Source organism: Dermacentor albipictus, chromosome 5 (genome assembly GCF_038994185.2).
Source record: "Dermacentor albipictus isolate Rhodes 1998 colony chromosome 5, USDA_Dalb.pri_finalv2, whole genome shotgun sequence".
Lineage (NCBI taxonomy): Eukaryota > Metazoa > Arthropoda > Arachnida > Ixodida > Ixodidae > Dermacentor > Dermacentor albipictus.
The window spans coordinates 10,194,860-10,219,322 of record NC_091825.1 but is presented as its reverse complement, the minus strand read 5'-3'; the positions used below and the strand labels follow the sequence as shown (position 1 = coordinate 10,219,322).

Sequence of the window (24,463 nt, the reverse complement as noted above, 5' to 3'; positions counted from 1 at the left end):
GTCCGTGGTTGGTCGGATGTTGCAGGTGCATCTGAAGTCGAAGTATTTCTAGAAAGTCCTTTTTGAGTTACCTGGATGACTCTGCCAAATGTCCGTGCTGGTGGAATGGTGGCTGAAGCTGTTTTCAGTCTTAACACAGTCCTCTGCAGACTTGATATCTCATCCATATTCTTCTGCATGCACGTCTTTGTTCGTGGTGTAAAAGCCTTGCAAATTCGGCTCCAGCCGCTTCCTGTTGCTGCAGATAGGAGCTCCTGTGATGACCAAGATGTGCTCGGCATAGACTCTGTTGGGGCAGAACGGTGACACATGAGATACAGCACAGATTAGCCAAACTCATGTGTGTTTTCTTTTATGTTTGAACCAATTATACTGAACCATAAATGTGAACAAACATTCATATCTGCTGCAAACAGCAAGCCAATACAGCATATATCAAACATATTTATTTCTGAACCATGTGTTGTTTACCTTGTAGTAGTAGCCAACGTCCACACAACGACCTTGTTGTAGCAGGCAGCAGCTTCTGTTTAGTGCGTGGAGTGTGTTGCTTTATACTGGTGCCGTCCTCATTACTGCATGTCTGAACAGAAATTTTGACTGAATCAGAAATTGAAAAAGTAAATTTTGCAATATGAAATGCAAAAAAGGTGTGATATATATATTGTAATGGTTTGCTACTACAGAACACATGCAAATGTACACTGTCTGTTCTAGAGTGCTTAAGCAGCATGTTAAATAAATATTGCTATTGTCCATAAAATTGATGTCTGCCAAACTACAATGCATGTCAACAGCTTAAGTATTATTAAGGTCACAAATGAGAACATTTGTGCGTTCATTTATACGCGCCGTGCACGCCGACGGACGCGCCACTGGTGGCGACCTTGCGCAGAACACGCGGGAAAGGAGCGTGGCGCGCGCCGTAGTTTGTTGTGTCGTTGATCGTACTTCTCTGTCTTATTCACGTTTTCAGAGCAAGATAGGCAACACCATTCGCACGTGTGGGGTGGCCAAAGCTTCACGGAATGTCGAAGAAGAATTGTTGCAGGTGGGGGAGCTCAAATACCGGTGAAAACGTGCCGGCGATGCGGTTCTACTCATTCCCGGCAAAGCCTCATTAGCGGGAGCAACTGTAGCAAAAATGGATCGTCGCTTCGAAGGGAAATTTCTTGTTCTCATCCTTTCCTTTGTCTCGTCGCTGTTTTTTTCCACTCGATCATAGAGAGGCGCGCGAGCAACAAAGTTCGTCTGCAGTGCAGCATGAGGTTTAAAGGCATTTCGCTGAAGTTCGGAAGGCTGTTTGCCGCTTATATTGTTTTCCGCTTCTTTACCGCGTTGCGCTAGCTAGGCAGCACGACTGCACGAGCGCATAACGTTGTATGTTAAAGCTACTGAAGTTTGCAAGAACTGAAATTGTTGGTTTCATGTGGCGCGGTAAATCCTCGCACCAGCAGTCGCGCACTTTATGTTTTTACATCTGTTTTATGCGTGGCTTTGTACATGTTTAACTGTTGCTAGTTGATCCATGCATAACTCTTGTCGATTTATTTGCGCTGCGTTTCACCCTGCCTTGTTTGTAATCACGCTGCGTCTTATCGGAATGATACCAAGGAAGTGCTTCTTTAACAGCTTTATTCTTTTCGCCCGAGGGCATCTTAGAAATTGTTTGCGTTTTCGGAAATGTGTTTAGAAAATAGGTAGTTCGGGACGAGAATTGCTAATAGCTGCTGCATATGGTATTTTTGTTTCAATTCTCGCTGAAAAGTTCGCGTCCCGTTTGGGAAGTCATCACACCTCGATACTGCCTGAGCAAACTTAACACGCCGAGTGATTTGTTTGTTTCACAACGTAGTCCCTTATTGCATGTGAGTTTTGTACTCAACTGAATTCTTTCTTATACTTATGCTGCAGACGACTAAACCGGGCCTTGCCGCCAGCGCTCATCTACTTTGACTGGCGCTGCTCTGCCTTTAAATATATCATGGGGCACCTCTGTCTAGTAATATAAAAAAGTACTGAAAAGTTAGTCAGTATTTAGCTTTGTACGTATCCAAGCAGCTCCCTTGGAGAACTTAAAATTGCACAAACTGCAGCGGGAACGGTAGTTCATCGGCGCATGCAGCAGATTTCCATCGGTGGTACAGCACTAACACGCGCTTTTATTAACCCGTGTGTTTGGTGACTTCGTTGGCTAGTGTACGCGTTTCCATCAATAAATTGGCAATTACTCTTCTTGAGGCGACTTCGACTGCACTTATTCGGCGATCTCACATGTATTCATCGGCAGAAAAATCACAACGGCATATGCAGAGATTGCACCGTGCGGATTTGTTTGATATAAGTCTGCACTAACGACGGGTGCTTATTATTCAGGTACAGAAGCAGCATTGCGGCAAGGGTAGAATAAAAAAAATCATCGAGAGATCGCATCACTCAACAAAATTTATCGGCTATTGAACATGAGCTCCACGTCATGTAAATGGGGTTCATGGCGTTTGTCTGCGGGACACACCTTGCACGTATGTGGACCATGTTGTCCCAAACACCGGTAACATCGTGTTCATATCCGCTCGCACAGAGGTCAGCATCTCCCCTACAGCTGTCACCGCAGAAGAAGCAGCCTGGCACCCGAATAAAGGAGAAATCGCAGCCGCGAACTTCAGCCGTCCTTGCTGCAAAGGGTTGTCTTCTGCTACTGCTCCCGCGTGTACTGTTGGAAGCGTCCGCTAGGTGGCTTTCAGTGGTGCCTCTATAGGCGGTGCACGAGGCGTACACACTAGAAGAGATCACATTGCCGGTTCCACAAGCAAATGCATGAAAGTCAGAAAGCTATTAGAACTGATGCATTATTTTTCTGCACAAACGTGATGCACCGCTTCACTACTGCAAAAATAAATGTCCTACGGTAAACCAAACTGAACAGCAAGAACATTTGGAACCAACAAGTACGAAATATGGGAGAATTATCACGCTTGCAACAGTTTACTACATTAAATTCTGTACTTTCACTTCATTTTACCATTCGGTTTTGTGGACGAAAAATGTTGCCGGCGGACTCGAAAAAAAAAGTTTAATATTGTGACGCTCGTACCTGCGTAGTTTAAGAATAAGGTGTCTGTATTAATTGACGGGGTTTCATCCGTGGCCTTAGTGGACACGGGAGGAACCGTTTCAGTGACGAGTCTTGCGTTCAAAAGCCTCTATAGGACGAAAAGTGATGTTTCGCTGGGACCGTGCCGATGCGTTTCGCGGAGTGAATGGGGAGTTGTTGTATCCTGTGGGCGTGTGTAATGCAGACGTTACCTTGGGTGGTCAAATATTTAACGCGGAGTTCACTGTTCTACCTCATTCTACGCATGACGTAATCCTGGGCCTTGATTTTTTGAAACTGTGTGGTGCCACCGTCGACTGCAAAACGGGTGAAATCACTGTAGGTACGACCTTTTCTGCTGCGTTTATGGAAGGCCCACCGTACCGCGAAAGTGTGCTTTGTGTATCCCGGGATACAGTTGTGCCTCCGTTATCCGCAACGTGTGTTTCAGTTGCCTGTTTCCCTACCACCGACGGAACTTTTGACGCTACCGTGGAGCCCGTTCATCTGAGTTGCATCAAGAGGAATGTACTGATACCGTATTGCACGCTGTCAGTTGTTCAGGGGCGCACTAACGTATGGGCCGTAAACTGTTCGAGTGAACCTACAATACTGCCACGGGGTCTGAAACTTGCCGCCCACCATGAAGATCAAGTGCTATCGCTCACCATTCTTACAGAGGCCCTTGATTCTGCGGATGAGCGCCATTTCGTTAATGTCTGCCCTGCGGCGCCCTCATCATTTCTGACTATGGTAAACAAGTCACTCAGCACTAAACAGCGTTACGAAGTGGCGAATATTCTGCTAAAACATGCCCGACTGTTTGACTTTTTCCAGCAAGAGGGCCCACAATTGTTTCCTCCTTCTCGTATACACCATCGCATAGATACGGGATCTGCCCAACCGTTGCGACAGAAACCATGCAGAATTTCACCATCGGAACGTAAGGTGATCAATGATAATAATATATGGGGTTTTACGTGCCAAAACCACTTTCTGATTATGAGGCACGCCGTAGTGGGGGACTCCGGAAATTTTGACCACCTGGGGTTCTTTAACGTGCACCTAAATCTAAGTACACGGGTGTTTTCGCATTTCGCCCCCATCGAAATGCGGCCGCCGTGGCCGGGATTCGATCCCGCGACCTCGTGCTCAGCAGCCTAACACCATAGCCACTGAGCAACCACGGCGGGTAAGGTGATCAATGACCAAGTCCGCGAAATGCTAAATAAGAATGTAATCCAAGAATCCTCTAGTCTGTAGGCAGCGCCAGAGATTCTGGTTAGAAAGAAAGATGGTACATGGCGATTTTGTGTTGACTACCGCCGCCTCAACACCATCACTAAAAAGGACGTATATCCTCTTCCGCGTATTGATGGTGCTATCGACTGCCTCTCATCAGCGTCTTACTTTTCATCTGTTGACTTGAAGACGGGGTACTGGCAGATGCCTATGCACAAGGCAGACAAGGAGAAAACGGCATTTGTAGCACCAGATGGACTTTTGAATTTAATGTGATGCCGTTCGGGCTCTGTAATGCACCTGCAACTTTCGAGCGCTTCATGGACAACATCCTGCGTGGTTTGAAGTGGGAAGTATGCATGTGCTATCTAGACGATGTAGTGATTTTCGGGCGCACTTTCAGTGAGCACAACGCACGTCTCGATCTTGCGCTAGATTGCTTGGACAAAGCGGGTTTGGTCCTCAACTCGAAGAAGTGTCATTTTGGAGAGCGCCAAACACTCTTTCTGGGACACCTAGTGGATAAGGACGGTATACGACCTGATCCAGCGAAGAATGCTACGGTGGAAGCCTTCAACCTCGCCATGTAAAACAGCTACGCAGTTTCCTAGGGCTTTGCTCGTGCTTCCGCCGGTTTATTCGTGGACTTGCCAACATCGCGTATCAGCTGACATGCCTCCTCCAGGAGGGCGTTCCCTTTGAATGGACTCCTGAATGTGAAACTAGTTTTCATGAACTGAAGTCTCATCTGACGTCACATCCCATTCTCCGACACTTCGACCATGCGGCTCCCACAGAAGTTCATACAGACGCTAGCGCTATTGGCATCGGCGCTGTCCTTATTCAAAGCGTCGACACCAAAGAACACGTCGTCGCCTATGCGAGTCGCTCGTTAAGTAAGTCCGAGCGTAACAATACCATTACAGAGCAAGAATGCCTTGCAGTTATTTTCGCAGTACAGCGCTTCCGGTCGTACCTGTATGGGTGCCCCTTCACTGTGGTGACAGGCCATAATTCTCTCTGGTGGCTGGTTAATCTCCGTGATCCGTCGGGCCGGCTTGCGCGTTGGACACTTCCTTTACAGGAATATAACTTTACCGTTTCTTATAAAAGCGGCTGCCGACACGCCGACGCTGACTGCCTCTCGCGCATGCCGCTTCCAACGACGGACTGCGACGCGGACAATTTCGACCGCTATATCGCATCACTGGAGCTGGGATTTCCTGATATAAGTACCTTCAAGGTCGAGCAACAAAAAGTCAGAACTTTAGAACCACTGCTCATACTGCAAGGCAATCAGCACCATACACTCGTTTCTGCGTTCGTGATGGGGTTCTTTACAAAAAGAACTATTCTGTTACAGGCCCACGATATCTTCTGGTGGTCCCGGAGAGTCTCCGTGTCTCCGTCTTGCGCGCTATGCATGGCGATCCAACATCTAGTCATTGGGGTTCTGTGCGAACTCTCTACAGCCTTCAAGAAAGGTTTTACTGGCCTAAAATGCGCCAGACGACCACCCAGTATGTGTCCAGTTGCAGCGAGTGTCAACGTTACAAGCGTCCGACGAGTGGTCCTCCTGGTCAACTCCATCCCGTGCCACCCCCAAGCACTCCCTTTGAGCAAATTGGCATTGACCTCCTCGGTCCTTTCCCGCGTTCATCCGACGGGAATCGCTGGATTATCGTGTGTGCCGATCAATTGACACGCTACTGTGAGACAGCTGCAATACCATCGGCTACTGCAACCGAAGTGTGTATTTTTCTGCTGCGTTTCGTTATTCTCCGACATGGACCTCCCAGAGTCATCATCAGCGATCGTGGGCGGCAGTTCACTGCAGACGTGGTCGAAGAGATGCTTCGTCTATGTGCTTCAAGGTTTCGACATTCCACCCCGTATCATCCCCAAACAAATGGCCTTACAGAACGCACGAACAGAACTCTTACTAACATGCTGTCCATGTATGTCGCGTCAGATCATAAGGACTGGGACAGCGTGCTACCTTTCATTACGTATGCATTTAACACCTCAAAGCATGAAGTTACGGGCTACAGTCCCTTCTTCTTTACGCTCGTCCGCCTCGTTATAGACTAGACACTATCTTTCCGTTCTCCAGTCACGATAATCTTTGTATATCAGAGACAGTCTGTCTTGCTGAAGAAGCCCGACGACTTGCTTCTTTACACACTCTTGTTTCACAAGACCACTCGAAGGCACGCTGCGACCGCCGACGCCGACACGTGATATATGACCCTGGTGACTTAGTGTTGGTCTTGAAACCAACCAGGAAACGTGGATTGTGTGAAAAACTGCTGGCGCACTATGATGGACCCTATGTTATTACTGAGCGTATCAGCGAATCAACCTACCGAATAGCACGTCTCACATGAAATGGCCGACGGTAGCAAAGGCTGAACTTTCGCAGATCTCGCCCGTTTAAAGCCCTTCATTTCTCGACAGCATGTCTGACTTGCCCGGCGGGCTTCGTCTGCGCGGAGGGAAATGTGACGCTCGTACGTGCATAGTGGGTTCACGCCTCAACAAACAGTATGCGGGGGCACCAAGGGGTGGTGAACGAAGAAGACGATGTGTGGCTGGCTAGCTGAATATCGACAGGCGCTCAGCTGATCAAGGCCATCGCATCTAACTCTACCCGGCTTCATGATAACGCCTTTTGTGGGCGTAACAATATGTATATTGATAAGGCTACTCAGTCACCTACGACCACGGCTACAATAATATGAAAAATGAGACGCGCGTTCCGATATCGCTCTTTTTTTTCTGGTTGTGTGTGTTGACAGCCTCGCAAGTAAAGGTTTATTTAGGAAACAGCAACTGAGATCCTGACTGCCCATATGTAATGCAGGATCTAGTTCGTTAAGTTGTGCCCGCCTGGAAGGTAATGAAACGGATGTTATAAAACGATTCAAGCAGCGGTGTTAAACGACTCACCGTTATTGCCGTTGTCAGCCGCAGCAAAATCCAGCTCCCGTTTCGATGCAGACGTGTTACGAATAGCTCACGACCGAAACCCAACTTCCGGGCTTACATGTCCGCAAGCAAACACGTAACTTCACCCAAAGTTAAATAACGCGAGACATCGAAGCGCAAAAACTAGCTTTAGAAACAAAGAAGCGACCAGTCTGAGTGTACGAACGAAGGAATCCGTGCCGCCGTGCTCTCGAAAATACCGGTAAAAATTTTTAATCCCAGCCAGAGGTCACATGAAAGATCGATGATGCTGAACGTTATTTTGCGTTTATAATGACGAAGAAACAGTAAACTTACTAATGAAAGGTGCAGTATCTAATTAGCAATGATAATTTTGCCCTGTTTCTTATGTAACAAAAATGTTTCGGCAATGGTAAGAGAAAGTTTGTAAGAGAAAATTGCGCTTATGACGACGCCTCTACTGGGAAATTTTGAAACTAACGTAAGCATCCCTAAGTGATGCTACTACGCTGGCTTTGTTAGCAGCGGCGCGTGGTCGATTTTTTCGCTCTCTGTGGCCATTTGTTGAAATTGAGAGTGTGCTACCCCTGCTGTCGCTCTGTTTACGAGTCGGTCGGGACTGCGAGCTGCAACGATGTGCTTGTTTGATCGTGTGTTGTTGTGTTTGCTGTAACGAAATGTGACTTAGTTCGCGTGCGCATAAGTGCCACATGTGGCACTTATGCGCACGCACGCACAGCTTATGCGCACGCACAAGCTGTCTGCAGACAGCTTGTGTCTCGCTGCAAACTTGCCGTGTGCGTGGCGCGCCAGCCAAATGTGGACCAACGATGTTCATGCCGTGGTGTGCGTTCCCTTTGTCTCTGGTTGTCGTGGAAAGTTGGGTGGACGTCGCGAAGAAATAATGCGTCTTGTTAGCGTGCCACTGCTCGTCCACTATGCACCGTCATGTCTGCTGGGAGTAACATCGAACACCGGCCACATGGAAGGGCGCATTTCAACGGCGCCGTGCCATTCAAAAGGTGAGTAACCGTGCTTGCTAACTACACACGTGTTGCGCGTGCTTCTCGTGTGGGTACGAGCAGTATTAGGGGGAAAAAATGTAAGCAATCATAGCGTGCTACTGGTACAGGTTTGTTTTCAAGGGGTGTTGCCATAGCTTTGACGTTAATAAACATTACAAGAGATAGTTGCTTAAACTCATAAAAGAAACTCTAGAATCGTTATGTGAACAAACATTCATGTAATGCGCTGCTGCTGCTGAGTGTGAAATTTCGCCTTGTCGAAGGGGTCCCTGTTATCGTTACATTATCAGTGACTTCAACTTTGTGCTCTGTTGCCACCCTGCACCAGTGCAGGCATTGTTTCCGTGACAGGTTTTTACATGCTCCTTGCATGTGTTAATAATAATATATGGGGTTTTACGTGCCAAAACCACTTTCTGATTATGAGGCACGCCGTAGTGGGGGACTCCGGAAATTTTGACCACCTGGGGTTCTTTAACGTGCACCTAAATCTAAGTACACGGGTGTTTTCGCATTTCGCCCCTATCGAAATGCGGCCGCCGTGGCCGGGATTCGATCCCGCGACCTCGTGCTCAGCAGCCTAACACCGTAGCCACTGAGCAACCACGGCGGGTTTGCATGTGTTCAGGATGTGATAGTCTTATTGTGCCACCGCTGTAAGTTAACACAGGATTCTCTTTGTATTGGTGAAGCCCTGACCCACAACAGTGTCCACATAGCCCGTGGCCATGGCTGCAGCAGCACGGCGTGTAATCTGGATGGACATGTCAGGTATGCTTTAAGTGTACGTGTTCACGAAAGTAGGATCTCAGTATCATTAGTGGATAAGTGTATCAACATATTAATGCATGTTGCTAAATAGGCAAAATATTTATGCAACTTTATTCCACTTGCTGCTTATTTGTGTTTGTAGACATTATGCATACATTACCTTGTTCTGTTAAAATTACACTTCGCATGTCCTGACGTTTAGTATTTTTCTCGTATCAATTGCTTGGCTGCAAGTCCATTTTATTTTTTACTATTACACAGTATGTTTCTTTTTTATTTTGGTTTTATTTGTTTGGAACTGTTTCTTATGCTGTAGCATATATATCCCTGTTTTCCTTTCTGCTTATGATACACACATGTGCTGTTTTTGCCGATGTAAGAATTCGAAGTTTAGTGTGCCATATATGTCACAGGTCTAAGCACGCAGTGTGCATACCATTCTTTAACATTGATATTTACAATTATGTCTGTCTTATTCTCAGAATAACTGTCACTGGCAAATACACATTTGATGAACTCAAATTTCTTGAAATGAAATAGGAAGGCCAGTATTCATTGTGCTGCAGTTACTTAATAGTCAGGTGTTTTCTGGTAAGCTTTCTATTTTTCTCTCACTTTCTTCGTATTCTTTTCTTTGCAAGCAGCCCCTATTCATGCTGGTAGGCATTGTAGCAGTTGTGAGTGTTTCTACTGCAGCAATGTCACAGCTAGTTTACATACACTACAGGATGCCAACAGATACCCATCACTTTTTTTGTGTATTTCTGAGAACCATGTGTGTCCACTCGGCGAAACTTGTAGTGTCCATTTGAATTTGTGAGTCAGTTCGTGTAACTTTTCAAGACAAAATTTACGCAGCGAGGGAAGGGAGACCATGCAACATGACCTTGGCTAACGACTGACTGTTTAAGTTGATGGAAGGATTAACAAAAATAGCACTTGATGTGCGCTTGTGTTGTGCACCAGTTAATTGAGAGGGATGGCACAAGTTGTAATACAAAGGCATAAAATCATGATAAATGGTGTTTGCATAAAAAGAAGTAAGTAAATAGGCACAGACTAATATCTATCCCTTGTAATCTACAAAGGATGCCTTTCTTCATGCATTGATAATGGGGGCTGGCTCACACTTATCTTTATATAAGTGGTGTGCCTGACTGATTTATCTTGCCAATTTTCAGCCATGGGTGAAAACAGATAAACAATCCTAATCCGGCCTGAAGCACCATTGCGGATATGTGTGGCAAAGTCGGACGAGCATACTGGTCTTTTGAGGGAAAGATGGTGGTCTCATAGGTACATATTTAGGCACCACCCAGTCTGCGCTATGTACAGGGTCGTTCAATATATGTGCGAACGCGGCGAAGCGTGGCCGCGCTCCGCGGAACGTCAGCGCATCCGGCGCGGTCGCGCATGGAAACAATGTGGCGCAGGCGCACAGCATTCTGGAGGCGGTGCTTCGTGTCGTCTGCTACAGTGCTGAAGCGCACAGTGCTTGCTTTGCTGGGAAGCGCGCCTAACTCTGTGCTGTCAGCGTCCAGACGTGGTGCCGAGATGGCACTGTCGCATTTTACTGATTGCAGCGCGTTGTTCAGTCCTATGGTAGGGTATCAACTGGCAGAGGGAGCTAGCTTGGGCACGGCAATCTCATATCCCCTGGAGTGGCTGATAAGCTGCTGCAAATAAGTGCCAAGCTGAGCGACTGCTCTGTAGTAGTGAATGATTCTCGGATGATTCTCGAATGATTCTCTAATCTACACTAGAGCTGAGAAATTTGAAACAACGCCTGCATTTAACCGAGAACCCTGCATTGCAAACACACGCTGCCGAGTTGCCGTATGCGGAACCAACAACAACGCGCTGCAGTCAGTAAAATGCGACAACTCCATCTCGGCACGCAGGGCGCTGCCAGCACACAGGTGCGCTTCCCAGCAAAGCAAGCATGATGCGCTTCCGCGCGGTAGCAGACGACACGAAGCACCGCCTTCAGGCTCCTGTGCGCCTGCGCCACATTGTTTCGATGCGCGACCGCTCCGGATGCGCTGACACTCCGCGGAGCGCGGCCACGCTTCGTCGTGTTCGCACATATTTTGAACGACCCTGTACATTTGACCACATGTGAAAGGAATACAGTACAGTGCCTCTGACACGTACTGGACAAATTTGGTGCTACCTTTAACCAAGCAAGCCTCGCTTGCCTCCTTGCCTTTCTCGATTCAATTTTCAATTCAATCAGTTCATGTAACTTTTCAGGACAAAATTTGCGCAGCGAGGGATGGAGGCCATACAATATGACTGCTGTGCATATGCTGCCTAATTTATTTTTGCTGGAAATATATGTGCATTGCAGTCCATAAGTGAATTGACAAAGGCACCCAGGCATTGGAGGCTTGCTTAGTTAGATACCCAAAATTTGTCTCGTGTCTATCAGGGGTAATGTAGGCTATTCTTTTGATCACGTGCATATTTGGTCCAATGTACATCGGGCACGCTGACTAGCCGGTGCCTCAGCATGCGCCTAGGAGAGCACCGTAATTCACTCAAAGGACAAGTGTGCTCGTCCCATTTGACCATGCATTGACACGACTAGCTGTGCACTGGATTTAGATTGTTTATCTGTTTCGTTCGCCTATGGCAACCGATTTATGCAACAAAATCAGTGAGGAATACCACATCCAAAAATGGGACGTGTGTCAGCCAACGTTCATTATGATTGCATGACAATGAGGAATACTCTCTAATTGCGTGGGATAGCAACAACCATGCTTATTTATGAAATTATTTTTATGCAAGCTTGTTTATAATGCTTCTACAAATTTGTTTTTCAACTTGTGCCCTCCCTCTGAAAGCTGCGCTCGGGTGAAAACGATAAAGAACCCCAGACATGGCGTGGTGTATTTCTTGAATGGGATATATGCCATCATTCAGGAGGCGAACACAGGCATGACATAGTAGGCTTGGAATGTATGAGAACTGTGCCCGTAGCTGATGCAAATATTCTATAACGACTGGCACTTCGATGTCTCGGGGATGCATTGGGTTGCCCGTACACAAACACCCCGACGCTCGTTTCCATGCCAAGTAATTAGTGAGATTTTCTCATTCACGTTAGCAATCCACAGACACTGCTGTCCTTTGTCAAGTGGAAACCGATATAGCTGAAGTAGTTCATGACATGTACACAGGCCACAGCTGATCCACGTTGCACATTTGTACAGCCAAGAGCAATTTCTGCTTACAGTAGTTACTGCTGCACCCAAAGGTCACACAGTGGTTCCTCAACAACTTTGTGTGAACCGAGACCACATAAATTTTTCGCAGAACTAGCTATAACATACATCTCCAGATCGTTCTGCAGCAAGTGATACAGCGTGTATTTCTGTGGTTGATTGCCAAGTTTTGTTAATTTTCTGTCGTTTCTGCCATGCAGGTTACACGTGCACCTACTTCAAGATGACGACACTCCACCTCAAGAACAGCCTCTCCTCAATGATATGCAGCGAGATTAAATGAAAGGAAAATATCTCATCCGTAACCAGACTGATACTGTGTTTTCCTTTCGTTTAACCTCCTTCTGCATTTAACGAAGCATTGATATGCCTAATAAAGGTTTTTGTTATATTTCTTTCGTTGAGTAATGTCTAACATGCAGCATATGTAGTGCCCATGTACTATCGGCCAAAAAAGTAAACGGACCACGGCTCAAGTGGCCGGAGCGGCTGCGGGGCCACACCGGGGCGCTGCTATCGCGCTCCACGCGCTGACGACGAGTGCCCCGAGTGACGCCAGACTTCGCCCTCACTCTCACGCGGGGCTTCGTCATGCTTGATAAGTTTCTAGTGCACCGTTCGGTTGCTCTGCTGCTGACGGTCGCAACGAAGGGGACCGTGCATCGCCGGTAGTCCAGCACATGGCGCTGTCGTGCAGTGACGGGCGGCCGCAGCGCATCAAAGCGCGGCGCTTAGAAAGAACGAAGACCCTTTGTGGTGGTTGTTTTGCTTATATTCACCTTGCGTTTCATATTAGTGCATGTCGCCGGCCTCCACCGCTTCTCGATTTTGGGCAGCATAACGCACGTAGCCGCAACGACGGCTACGGTGACGCGCGCTCTTTTACGTCCGCGCAATAAGTTAGATAGCGGGAAGCGCTGCGCAGACGTCCGAAGCTATAGTGGCGGCGCTCTACGACTCGATGCCAAGGCGAGTAAGCCAAGTCATCGCGGTCGACGGCAACTTTTCATCGCACTGAGGGCCCCTTCAAGCCATGCAATGGTTCTGTGAATAAACTTTCACGGCTAACTAGTTTCTCTGATTCGCCTTCCCAATTATCTTTTCCTGGCCGTACTTCTGTAATGTTTCATAACGGCCTACGCATTGTAGTAGCTAACTAAAGCAGTTTTCAGAGGCGTCACTCATGTAAATAATAAACCCACTGCTGGAGACACTCCCGGAAAGTACCTTTGACAGAAAAGCCGTGCCCTCAGTAAAGCTTTGCGCCGGTAACTTATCGGGCTGGTGTGAGAAAGCGCGCATCACTATCACCACCGTTGCTGCTACTTGTGTTATGCAGCCTAAAATGGAGCAGCGGTGGACGCCGGTGACATGCACTAATATGAAACACACGGTGAACATAAGCAAAACAATAATCAGACCGGGTCTTCATTCCTTCTGAGTGACGCGCTTCGATGCGCTGCGGCCGCCCGCTACTGCACCACAGCGCCATGTGCTGAACTACCGGCGACGCACGGTCCCCTTCGTCGCGACCGCCAGCAGCAGAGCAACCGAATGGTGCACTAGAAATTCATCAAGCGTGACGAGACCCCGCGTGAGAGTGAGGGCGAAGTCTGGCGTCACTCGGGGCACTCTCGCCGTCAGCGCGCGGAGCGCGATAGCAACGCCCCGGTGTGGCCCCGCAGCCGCTCCGGCCACTTGAGCCGTGGTCCGTTTACTTTTTTGGCCGATAGTACATGTTGTCAAAAGTGCTGCATCTTCGCTGGACATACATACATGCATACAGGCTGCATATATCAAACACCAAAGGCAGTCACGCACAGGTAACATCTTTAAATAAGGATTCTCAAGGATAATAAGGATTCCCAAGTGTCCATCGGGACACTTGGGAATATGTTACCAGACGTGGTGGCCAATTTTGTTATAGGAGTGCTATGAACACCAGCAGTCTAATGTATAAGCTCATTAGAGATTCATTAGGAAGACATGAGAAAGTCAGAAGAAAACTGCTTTGGAGCGCAGATGAGGAAGACGTTTCATGCTCAAAAGAAAAACACTCGTCAAGAATTCTACAGAAAGATGGTGGCCAATATGTTTTAGAATGACATTAGGAATACATCAGAAAATTCCAAAGAAACTCATCAGAAAGTCTAATGGCTGTGATGTCAAAACTCATCCGACTTTCATGTCAGACTAATCTCATATTTTCATAAGGGAGGTGATTGCAAGGCGTCGGTGCGACGGGGTGGACGATGATGCTGAGGAGTGCTTATCGCAGCATTTGTTTGAAATGGCAACTCATTCATCGGTAATGTATCGGAGCCACAGCGGCGCAAACACGATCAGAGTCCGAGAATCGCTCGCTTTTCTAGACCCAGTGCAATGGCATTTCTTCATCACAAGCACTGCGCACTTAACAGTTGCAACACCTTCGTCTGTTCGAAGTCTCATTTCATAAATGCACACAAGAGTACTCACCTGCCAAAATGCGATTGCTGCGGTGTCGTTATGATATCCATCTGCGATCGCTGCTCGCTCCAGCAGAGGTAATCCGCAAGTACCTTGGAGTGGACAACACACTCAAATACTGCGTACATGCGCTACGAGGCACCTTCACTGGTCAAGCGATGACAAGCGATGATTTGTGTTGCTGGGAAGCACGCACCTCTTCGCAATTCATCGTACAGGCTTCGCGCACAAAGATAAACTGGTACATTTTCACTGAACTGCGTCACTACGGCCCCTAAAATAACGTACCGCCATTTTGCAGCAACAACCGTTGCTCCGGTACCTGACTATATGTCGTTTTTAGTGGTGAACCGGCGGCCTTAATAGCCTAGTGAAGCGCCTGCGATTAACAGCCGTACCGGGGCGCTGCGTTTCTATTCCCCTAGTAGTGAAAGAATGGTCATGACTGGCTTTATTGAGAATAGCACTGCAGCGCCCCTAGGCGATTGCTCGCCGTATGAACTTCCTCGTGCCACGGCCGGACTCGACTCAGGAGCGCGGGGGAGCGAGTGAATCGAGTCCGGCCGGGCTCGTGCGTGCGCAATGTATCCGCTTCTAAGCTTTCGCCTCGCTGTCGCCACTCGCGGCAAGAAGTGCAAAATTTAATATTTTGCTCGATCTCCTTTCGCCATCAGAAATTTCTAGCATTCAAAACGAAAAAGGTACTTAAACGAATAAAGATGTTTGTTATTTTAGTTGTTGTATTTTAACGTATTCGATTGAGCGAAAGTGTAGGTACAAGAATTCGCCGCATGTGCCCTCTTCGCATTCGACTGAGTATAGAAAGATATTGCCCGAAAAAGGAAGCACGCCCTTACCGCGTCCGAGAAAGGCGTGGCAAGCGGCTCACGGCAAGTGTGCAGATAGTCAACGGGGCAGTAACGGTACTGCTAAGTTGTGGTATTCCGCTGATAATACGCGACGCTGGCGCGTTTCGTTGTGCAGCCTTCTGCGCTTGAAACGTGGGAGCAGCGTGCCGCGCATGGTGCGCTCATGTTGTCATACGCGGCTTTTTGTCTACATTTTTTTTGCCTGCATATAGCTTTTGCGTGTTCCACGCTATCTCCGTTATTCACTGACTGCCGTCGAGCAAAGTCGGGTAAAACTCGGGTGAACGAGAATGTCGGCGCATCCTGCATAGCACCCCAGGAAGGGATACTCTACAATGGATCACATACAATGTCAATGATCAGGTAATCAAGAAATCCGCAGAGTAAAATAAGCCTCTCTGTATGGCTTTCATACCTTACGAAAAGGCGCGTAATTCAGTAGAGATACTAGCAGTCATACAGGCTTTACGTAATCAAGGAGTACACACCGCTTACGTAAATACCTTGAAAAATATATATAGGGGTTCCACAGCTGCCCTTATTCTACACAAGAAAAGCAAGAAGATACCTATAAAAGAAGTGGTCAGAACGAGAGACACAATCTCTCCAATGCTATTCACTGCGTGCTTGGAAGAAGTATTCACGCTATTACACTGGTAAGGCTTAGGAGTAAGGATCGACGGTGAATATCTCAACAATGTACTACCTTCGGTTTGCCGATGTCATTGTTCTACTCAGCAACAATGCAGACGAATTACAACAAGTTATTCAGGACCTTAAAAGAGAGTGTGAGAGTGGGGTTGAAGTTTAATATGCATAAGAGGAAGATAGTGATGAATAGCTGGGCAAGGGAACAAGAGTTCAGTAGTGCCAGTTAGCCTCTAGGACCTGTAAAGGAGTACGTTTACCAAGGTCAACTAATCACAGGGAACCCTGATCATAAGAAGGAAAATCATAGAAGAATAAAAATGGGTTGGATCGCATACGGCAAACATTGTCAGTTCCTGACTGGAAGCTTATCATTATCATTGAAAAGGTAGGTATGCAATCAGTGCATTTCAACAGTGCTCACATATGGGGCAGAGACTTGGAGTCTGACAAAGAAGCTTGAGAACAAGTTAAGGACCGCGCAAAGAGCGATGGAACGAAGAGTGATAGGCATAACCTTGAGAGACAGAAAGAGAGCGGTTTGGATCAGAGAGCAAGCGGATAGCCGATATTCTAATTGACATTAAGAGAAAAGGATGGAGCTGGGCAGGTCATGTAATGCGCCGGTTTGATAACCGTTGGACAATGAGGGTTACAGAATGGGTACCAAGAATAGGGAAACGCAGTCAAGGACGGCAGAAGACTAGGTGGAGCAATGAAATTAGGAAATGCGCGTGTGCTAGTGGGAATCGGCTGGCGCAGGACGGGGGTAATTGGAGATCGCAGGGAGAGGCCTTCGTCCTGCAGTGGACATAAAACAGGCTGATGATCATGATGATGATGACGTTGATTATGGTTTTCAATTGCGCATTATAAACCTCTTCGGTCTATATGTTGCCAATATTTTCTGAAACGTGCCGCTGAAATGACACAGGAAATTCACTAAAATTCTCGCTATAAATGTGAAGTGCACTTTAGAAACGTAGATGTTTTGAAACAACCTGATATAAGCTAATGCGAAGTAAATCATTTACCTAGACGTTTCATGTTGGTCTTATCACTATGCAGCTGAAAGAAAAAGAAACACTGAACTTACCGGTAGGGTATTACCATTGCCGTAATCGGCGAAAGACGACGCGCGCTACTCTGCCCCATCTCGTAGCCATTGGCGCCACACTTCTCACGCTTTCGCCACCCCCTCCTCCACTTTCCTCCTTGCGCTCTCTCCGCCGTCGCCGTCTTCCCTCCCCCGCTGCGCTCGGCGTTCGCTCTTCGTTCTCTGTGCTTGTTCGCCCGGTTCCGAGGGACGTCGACGACCGCCGCAGGAACGGGCGCCTAGGAGCTGCGCTCTAAAATAGCGTAATGGTCCTTTCAACACAAAGAGCACGCAGAAACTTGAGCGTTCCGCGAAGGTACACTATTAATTGGCTACCTGCAATGTGTAGCCGCCGTGATTCCTCAGTGGCTAGGACGTCGCGCTGCTAAGCACGAGGTCGTCGGATCAAATAGAGGCCGCGGTGGCTGCATTTCGACGCGGGCAAAGTGCAAGAATATCCAACTGTGGTGCAATGTGTGTACGCTAAATATTCGCAGATGGTCAAGATTATAGTTCCCCACTACTGCATGCCTCGTAAGCAGATCGCGGTTCTGGCGCGTAAAACCGCGGTATATGATTATTTACCTGCAATGGGTGAACACCAAATCACACAAACACGAGTGCTATCACCGCATTTGTTTGTGTGACTTAACATTCCGAATGAGTGCGCTGCCGTTAGAATGATGAACAACTTTTATGCTATACGAGCCTAATGCTATACTAAGTCTGCACGTGTTTTGAACAGGCATTTGATGTTGGCAGTCCACGTGAGCTAGACTTGACGTCGCTGTTGTTGAGGTATCGACTGTAACAGTGCTGGATGCACACACGCGTTGCGACTGTAGCCCTGGGTGCGCCTTGCAAGCCCCTTTGGACTGGTTGGTTGCCGACTAGGCTGGAAGCCGGAGGGTAGATAGAGTAGCTGTGCTGGAGACAAACACAAACGAAACTGATACTCTGCAGCGTGAACAGGTGAAGAGCGGTAGCAGTGCACCGTTCTGCGGAGCCCACAGGGCTGCGATCGCGCGACAGTTTTTTTTTTCTGGAACATATTGCAAGATATGATGAAACAGGTGTCTTGGCCGCAAGAAGCTCGAATATTTATATCCTGCGAATTCGCTTGGCGTGGTCCAGTGGCGACTTTACAATCAATGCGAGCCCTTGGAGAGGCTTGCATGCTTGTCCATCAAATCTTGTACAGCGAGAAGCAGTATTCATCAAACATAGAAAACTTGAATCCTTGTTGCTTGGTGGCCGACACGAATAGGGCACACTACAGAATAACCGAGTAGCACATGGTGATGGGTTGCTTGATACGCATATGTTAAAACGATGGCAAGCTTATTCAGAATGGGTTACATAACCGAGCGTTTTGGTCAGTAAATGTTTGTTGAAGTTGAATGCTTGTCTACTCCTCATTATGCGGCCTGGCAACTATATGTTCTTGGTCATTATTGCGTTGTATTGAACTTGGGATTTACATGACCAATTTTCTTGCTCACTGCGTTCATACTGTGTCACATGGTAGGCCGCGTTACTTGACGGCATCTGTTGAGCGCAGCATGCTCGAGTGCTATCACTATGCGTGCAGCGACAACCGCCTGACCGTCCTGTCTCCGTTGCTGTTCGACAAAATGACGAGCCTGCGTCGGGTCTACCTGAACGGGAACCGGCTCACCACGCTCGACAGGGCCGTCTGGTCGGCCGTGTGGAGCAACCCCAGGCTGGGCGTCGAGATGCACGGTAAGGTTCTCTGACCAGTCTAGCGCCACCAGCAAGCAAAAATAGAATTGTGCAGAGACCGTCGACGATGATTGTCCATGTAAGTGAAAAGCAGAACGAACGAGCGGACCCTTGCCGCCCATCCCCGCAAGCCACAGAGCTTCGGCGTCCGTCCCAGAGGCTTGCATGCTTGTCCGTCTAATCTTTTACAGCGAGAAGCAGTATTCATCAAACATAGAAAACTTGAATCCTTGTTGCTTGGTGGCCGACACGAATAGGGCACACTACAGAATAACCGAGTAGCACATGGTGATGGGTTGCTTGATACGCATATGTTAAAACGATGGCAAGCTTATTCAGAATGGGTTACATAACCGAGCGTTTTGGTCAGTAAATGTTTGTTGAAGTTGAATGCTTGTCTACTGCTCATTATGCGGCCTGGCCTGACCAGTCCGCTCCTTGCTCTCGTCTGGCGTGCTCTCAAATAAAGTGTGTTCTCAAATAAGACCAGGTGTGTCGCCGGAATGCTCGCTTGCGTCTACGGTGCGCACTTCGCGGGCGAGAACCCGCCATGAATTGACGTCCACCGCATCATCCCCACGATGGGCTATAGCCTCCACCGGGCGGCCAGAGAGGTGTAAAAAAATTCTGCGGTTTTACGGGCCAAAACCACGTGATTATGAGGCACACCGTAGCAGGGGACTCCGGATTACTTTTCACCACCTGAGGTGTTCAAAAGCCGTGCACCTATTGCACGGCAAACGGGCGTGTTGCATTTCGCCCCCATCAAAATGCGGCTGCCGCATCGGGGATTTCACCCCATGCTTTCGGGCTTAGCTGCGCAACGCCAATGTCACAGTACACCACCACAGCGGGCGGCTAGAGAGGCGTGCGACGAAGTGAGTGAGCGGACGTTCGAGCCACAGCCTCCCTCCTCCTCCCTCTGTTTCCTCTCCACGCTTGCTTGCCCGAGAGTAAGCGCCATTTCCCTCGTCCTGCTTCCACAAACGAACGAGAGTGCATCCCCCACTGCCTCGTTACCGCGGTCTGCGCCACTCGGTTACAGAGAGCTCACGCACTGGGCCTCTTCGATTTTCGGAGTTCTGGCCGCCCGCTGGCAGCCAGATGGCAGCCAGCTAGTTCCGGTTCTGACAGGACGTCACGTGGGCTGGGATCCCAAGACAACCCGAACCTGGCCGAAGTTTGCAAAATCGAACGCCGGTACAGCTTGCCAAATGTAAACATGCTACCAGCATGGCAGCGCCCGGCGAGGCCGGCGCGCGCTCAGCGTAGTCGGCCCATTTATGCGTTGCCAGCTTCAAAATATATATAGTTGCATTCAGGGATACGATAACTTTCGCGCGACTCGGCGCAGGACACGTACTCGGATCAAGCTCGCCTCGCGCAGCGCAACAGATGGCCTCCGACGAGGCGGATGACAACACGCGAAATCGTGATTGTATACTCGAAAGCGATAGCTGGAGTATCCCTGCTCGCAGCGATCACGTCGAACACCGGCGACATTGACGAGTTGGCGTTGTGTCATCACAAGACATGAGAGAGCAGGTTATCGGGTACGTCTCATACGCGTAAAATTTCGCGCCGACCTGCTTGGGCTTCGATTTCAGAAAGTTTGTGGCGGCTGATGGTGCTTCTCATTTAAGGAGATGGGGACACGGCTGGCGCGTGGGCGTGCACGTCGCCTGTGACCAGCGAAACGTTCCACACGAAAAACAATATTGGTCGCAATCACGAGAGCAATAAGCCAATGTACGTGTGTCTAAATGTACCGAGTGCACTCCGTGTATTCTTAGATCAATGGCCTGCAGTTGAAACACGTATCGGTTTCGAGCTGCCACCTAAGCATACGACGGAGAGACGGAGTGAACACGGGCTAGCTGCAAAGCCTTCGCTAACTGCAAAGAAAGGAGAGATAAACATACGCGAGATATGTCAAGAGGAACGCCACCAGAGAAATACGAACCCAAAATGTACCGCAATGTGTGAATGAGCGTCTACAACTTGCGTGGAACACGATGCAGATAACATGCACGCATGAGAGCGCGGCGCGCTGTTCACCGCCGCGAAGAACCAATCAGGGGACACACACATATACACACACACAAAAGCTTCAAACGGTTCACCACGGCTCGTATCACACCGCTTCGCGATGCGGAGTGGAGCGTTAGCACCTAAAAAGATAACGCTAGATGTAAGGAAATCCGAAGATGACCGTAGACAGTTGGCTGAGCGAGGTAAATTTAGGTCCTCAAGCGCCCGCGTTGCAATCCGTGAAGTCCCCGTAAAGATGGCGGCGAGCGCCCATCGCCTCTTTTAGTCGTCTGCTAGCCAGAGAACTTCCAGAGAGCAGCCAGACCAAATTCGTCCTGGCAGGTTCTGGCAGCCCGCGGGTAGCAAGAACCGTCCAGCGCGAGCAAAACGAACGCCCGGCGGAAGTGCGTAGCGCGGTGGGCGGAGCAACCCGAGAAAAAATTGGAGGACCCTTAAGCTTCGCCTTCAAGAGTGGAACGCGACAGCGTTCCCGTCGACCCGCCAAGGGGTGTAAGACAATGGGCTACAGGGCAGCCATCACTTACGAGGTGTCCCGCATCGGACGCGGTGAGCGTCGAGCCATATGGTCGAGCAACGCAGCGCTCGGCGCAGCAACAAAACGTGCGCCTGAGCAAGCGGAGCGAACCAAAGAACTCGGTATCCCGGAGGGGGAAATGATGCACGCCAGCCAAACGTCGTGATCGGCACGGGCAGAGAGATAGACAGATAGTGATCTAAAAAAAGGAAGGACGCTTGATTCTGCAGAGGGAGCAAGGCGAAGCGTTGTCAGGGGAGAGAGTCCGAGCCGCGACAGCTCCAATGCGCGCGTGGTGCGCCATCTGTCGGGGCAGCGCCGTACATGGAGAGGAGGGGGTCTTCTGTGTTTGCCGCAAGATGGCTCTGCGTGTGCGGAAAGCGCAGAAGAAATGCAGCGAAACGCACTTCGCTACTCGTGTAATTGCGACTTCTGTAAGTTACATGTTCATAATTACCGATATACACCGCAGTATAACTTTCCACGGCTCGTTTCGAAGGCAACACCGCATTCACTAGAGGCGCGTTTGTACCTCTTGGAAGCATCGAACTCGTGGCTGAGTGGTAGCGTCTCCGTCTCACACTCCGGAGACCCTGGTTCGATTCCCACCCAGCCCATCTTGGAAGTTGCTTTTTATTTATGGAGTGCCTGCCATGATTTATCGCTCACGGTCAACGCCGCGGACCCCGACCCCGACGCCGGCTTTTCTGCGACACGAGCTCCTTAAAGCTCTCGCGTTGAAACGAAGACGCTCTGGCTGGCTCTGGCAGCCCGCGGGTAGCCAGAAGTGTAAAATCGAAGAAGCCCACTGTTAGTCTCCTCTCCACGTTTCCCCGGTTGCCCGAGAGCACACGGCCTTTCGCTCGGCGCGTTTTTCCCGCCCCCGAAGTCCTGCCATCGTGGTACCGCCAACGTACCACGAAAATAGCCGAAAGAAGCAAAGAAAGCTATTTGCTTCAAAAGACGGAAGTTAGCAAGATGATAAAGATATGAAGCCACATCAATAGCTCTCCAAAAAAATGATATCCCTAAATGTGAGACTACTATTGATCACCAAGGAGAAACAGAACGCACACACTGTGCTAGTTTCCACCGTTTCCAACAATAGCAATATGTATGTGTACGTATGTTGAAACTCATGGGAGCGGACAAGAAGAGAAAGAAGACGGCGGGCTCCAGAGGCGCGCGCGCTACAAGAAGCAATAAAGAAAAAAAAGGAATCTTGATTTCGTTCGAATCAAACGCAGCTGTCTCGTCTCGTTTCTGCGACATGGTGCCGTGACCAGGATAGCGGCTATCCTCTTCCGACTGGCCATGGACTACCAGAATGACTGATTGGCCACAGAAGACGGACGAAGAGGAGGCCCGCCGGTGAACCAACGGCAGCGAGGCGAGACATCGACAACAAGGAGCGGCACAGACACAGAGGGCGACCAAGACTCCGATGACGTTTCGCCGCTAGAATCTGTAAGCGACCAGCAGTTTCCTCCATTAGTCAAGATGAACAGTGAAGTGATTTTGAAAAAGCGAAAAACGCTGAGGACGCAAATAACGAACTTAGTGAGCGATGCTGAAAAAAAAAACTGGAGGAAAATCAGGATCCTACAGTGATGTCGCTGATAGCCAGCCAGATCAAAGGTATTGCAGACTCGCTAAAGAAAGCAGACGAGCAGATGGAGCAGTTCATAACACCCTGAACAGCTGACTCGGAATTCGCGAAGACCACTGAGTACGAGTTAAAGATAAGTGCTCTGCACAGCAGCAACGCGTACCTTTCTCGACAAGAAATACCGGAAACAGCGAGGGAGCAACCCAACTTGAATGGTGAAGCTAGACAATCGCAGCAAGCAACAATAGTGAAGCTACCAAAGCTAGAAATAATGATGTTTGACGGCGATAAAATGAAATGGAAGAAATTTTGGCGCCAATTTGAAACAGCTATACATGAAAGAACCACTTGAGGGAAAATTAGAAATTGACGTACCTTCTGTTCTCACTAACCGAAAAAGCGGCAGCTGCCGTGGAGGCACTACAGTTTACCGACAGTAACTATGGTAATGGCATTGATCTACTCAAGCAGAAGTACGGAAAAGATGATATGCTGGTAGAAATGCATATGAAAGAATGAACTAACTTGAATACAGTAGCAAGCTACAATGACCATGACGCTTTAAGCTCTCACAAAAGGTGCAAGTGCACATACGTGGATTGGAATCCTTAGGATTGAAAAGCGAGTCCTATGCTTCGATGTTGCTTCCGATCCTGAAAAGAGCTTTGCCAGTGGATCTGTGCATTGGATTCCAGTTAAAACAAAAAGAAGGGATCAGTAGATCTTCAGCACAAGATCAGAACGTGGCTTTACGTCAAGAAGTTTTTCTTAGGCGCTTGATGAAATACATAGAAGATCAGGTAGAGTGCCGAGAGGAATTGTCAATAGAAAGGAGAGAAACCTACGGCAACAGAACAGAGAGTAAGCAGCAGACAAGAACTGTTAAAGTTCAAAGTACAGCTGCAAGGCTTTGCATATTTTGCGAGAATACTACTCATTATACTGATGATTGTGGGAAAACGATGCCTTATGAAGACAAGAAAATGAAGCTTAAAGAGGGAAACACATGTTTCCGCTGCACCAGGCCTCGCTATACTGCTAAAATATGTAAGGTAAACATTAGGTGCAAGATGTCTAAAAAATGGCACGCGACGTGTATGTGCCGAAGCAAAAAACTGACAGCACAATGTAGATCATCTACTCCTGGTGAAA

At 48.5% G+C, this 24,463-nt stretch overlaps 1 protein-coding gene across 5 annotated transcripts in view; it reads left to right on the top strand.

Annotated features, from left to right (window-relative positions):
- LOC135917928 (leucine-rich repeat and fibronectin type-III domain-containing protein 4-like) overlaps positions 1 to 24,463 on the top strand; it is a 367,177-nt gene that overhangs the window by 261,003 nt on the left and 81,711 nt on the right. For all 5 annotated transcript variants that reach the window (XR_010569459.2, XM_065451569.2, XM_065451567.2 and 2 more), the window contains exon 5: positions 18,985 to 19,136. Coding sequence is in view for 4 of the 5 variants with exons in the window: in XM_065451569.2 (XP_065307641.1) it covers positions 18,985 to 19,136 (152 nt within the window). In the remaining variant the exon portion in view is untranslated. The remainder of the gene's footprint in view (positions 1 to 18,984; positions 19,137 to 24,463) is intronic.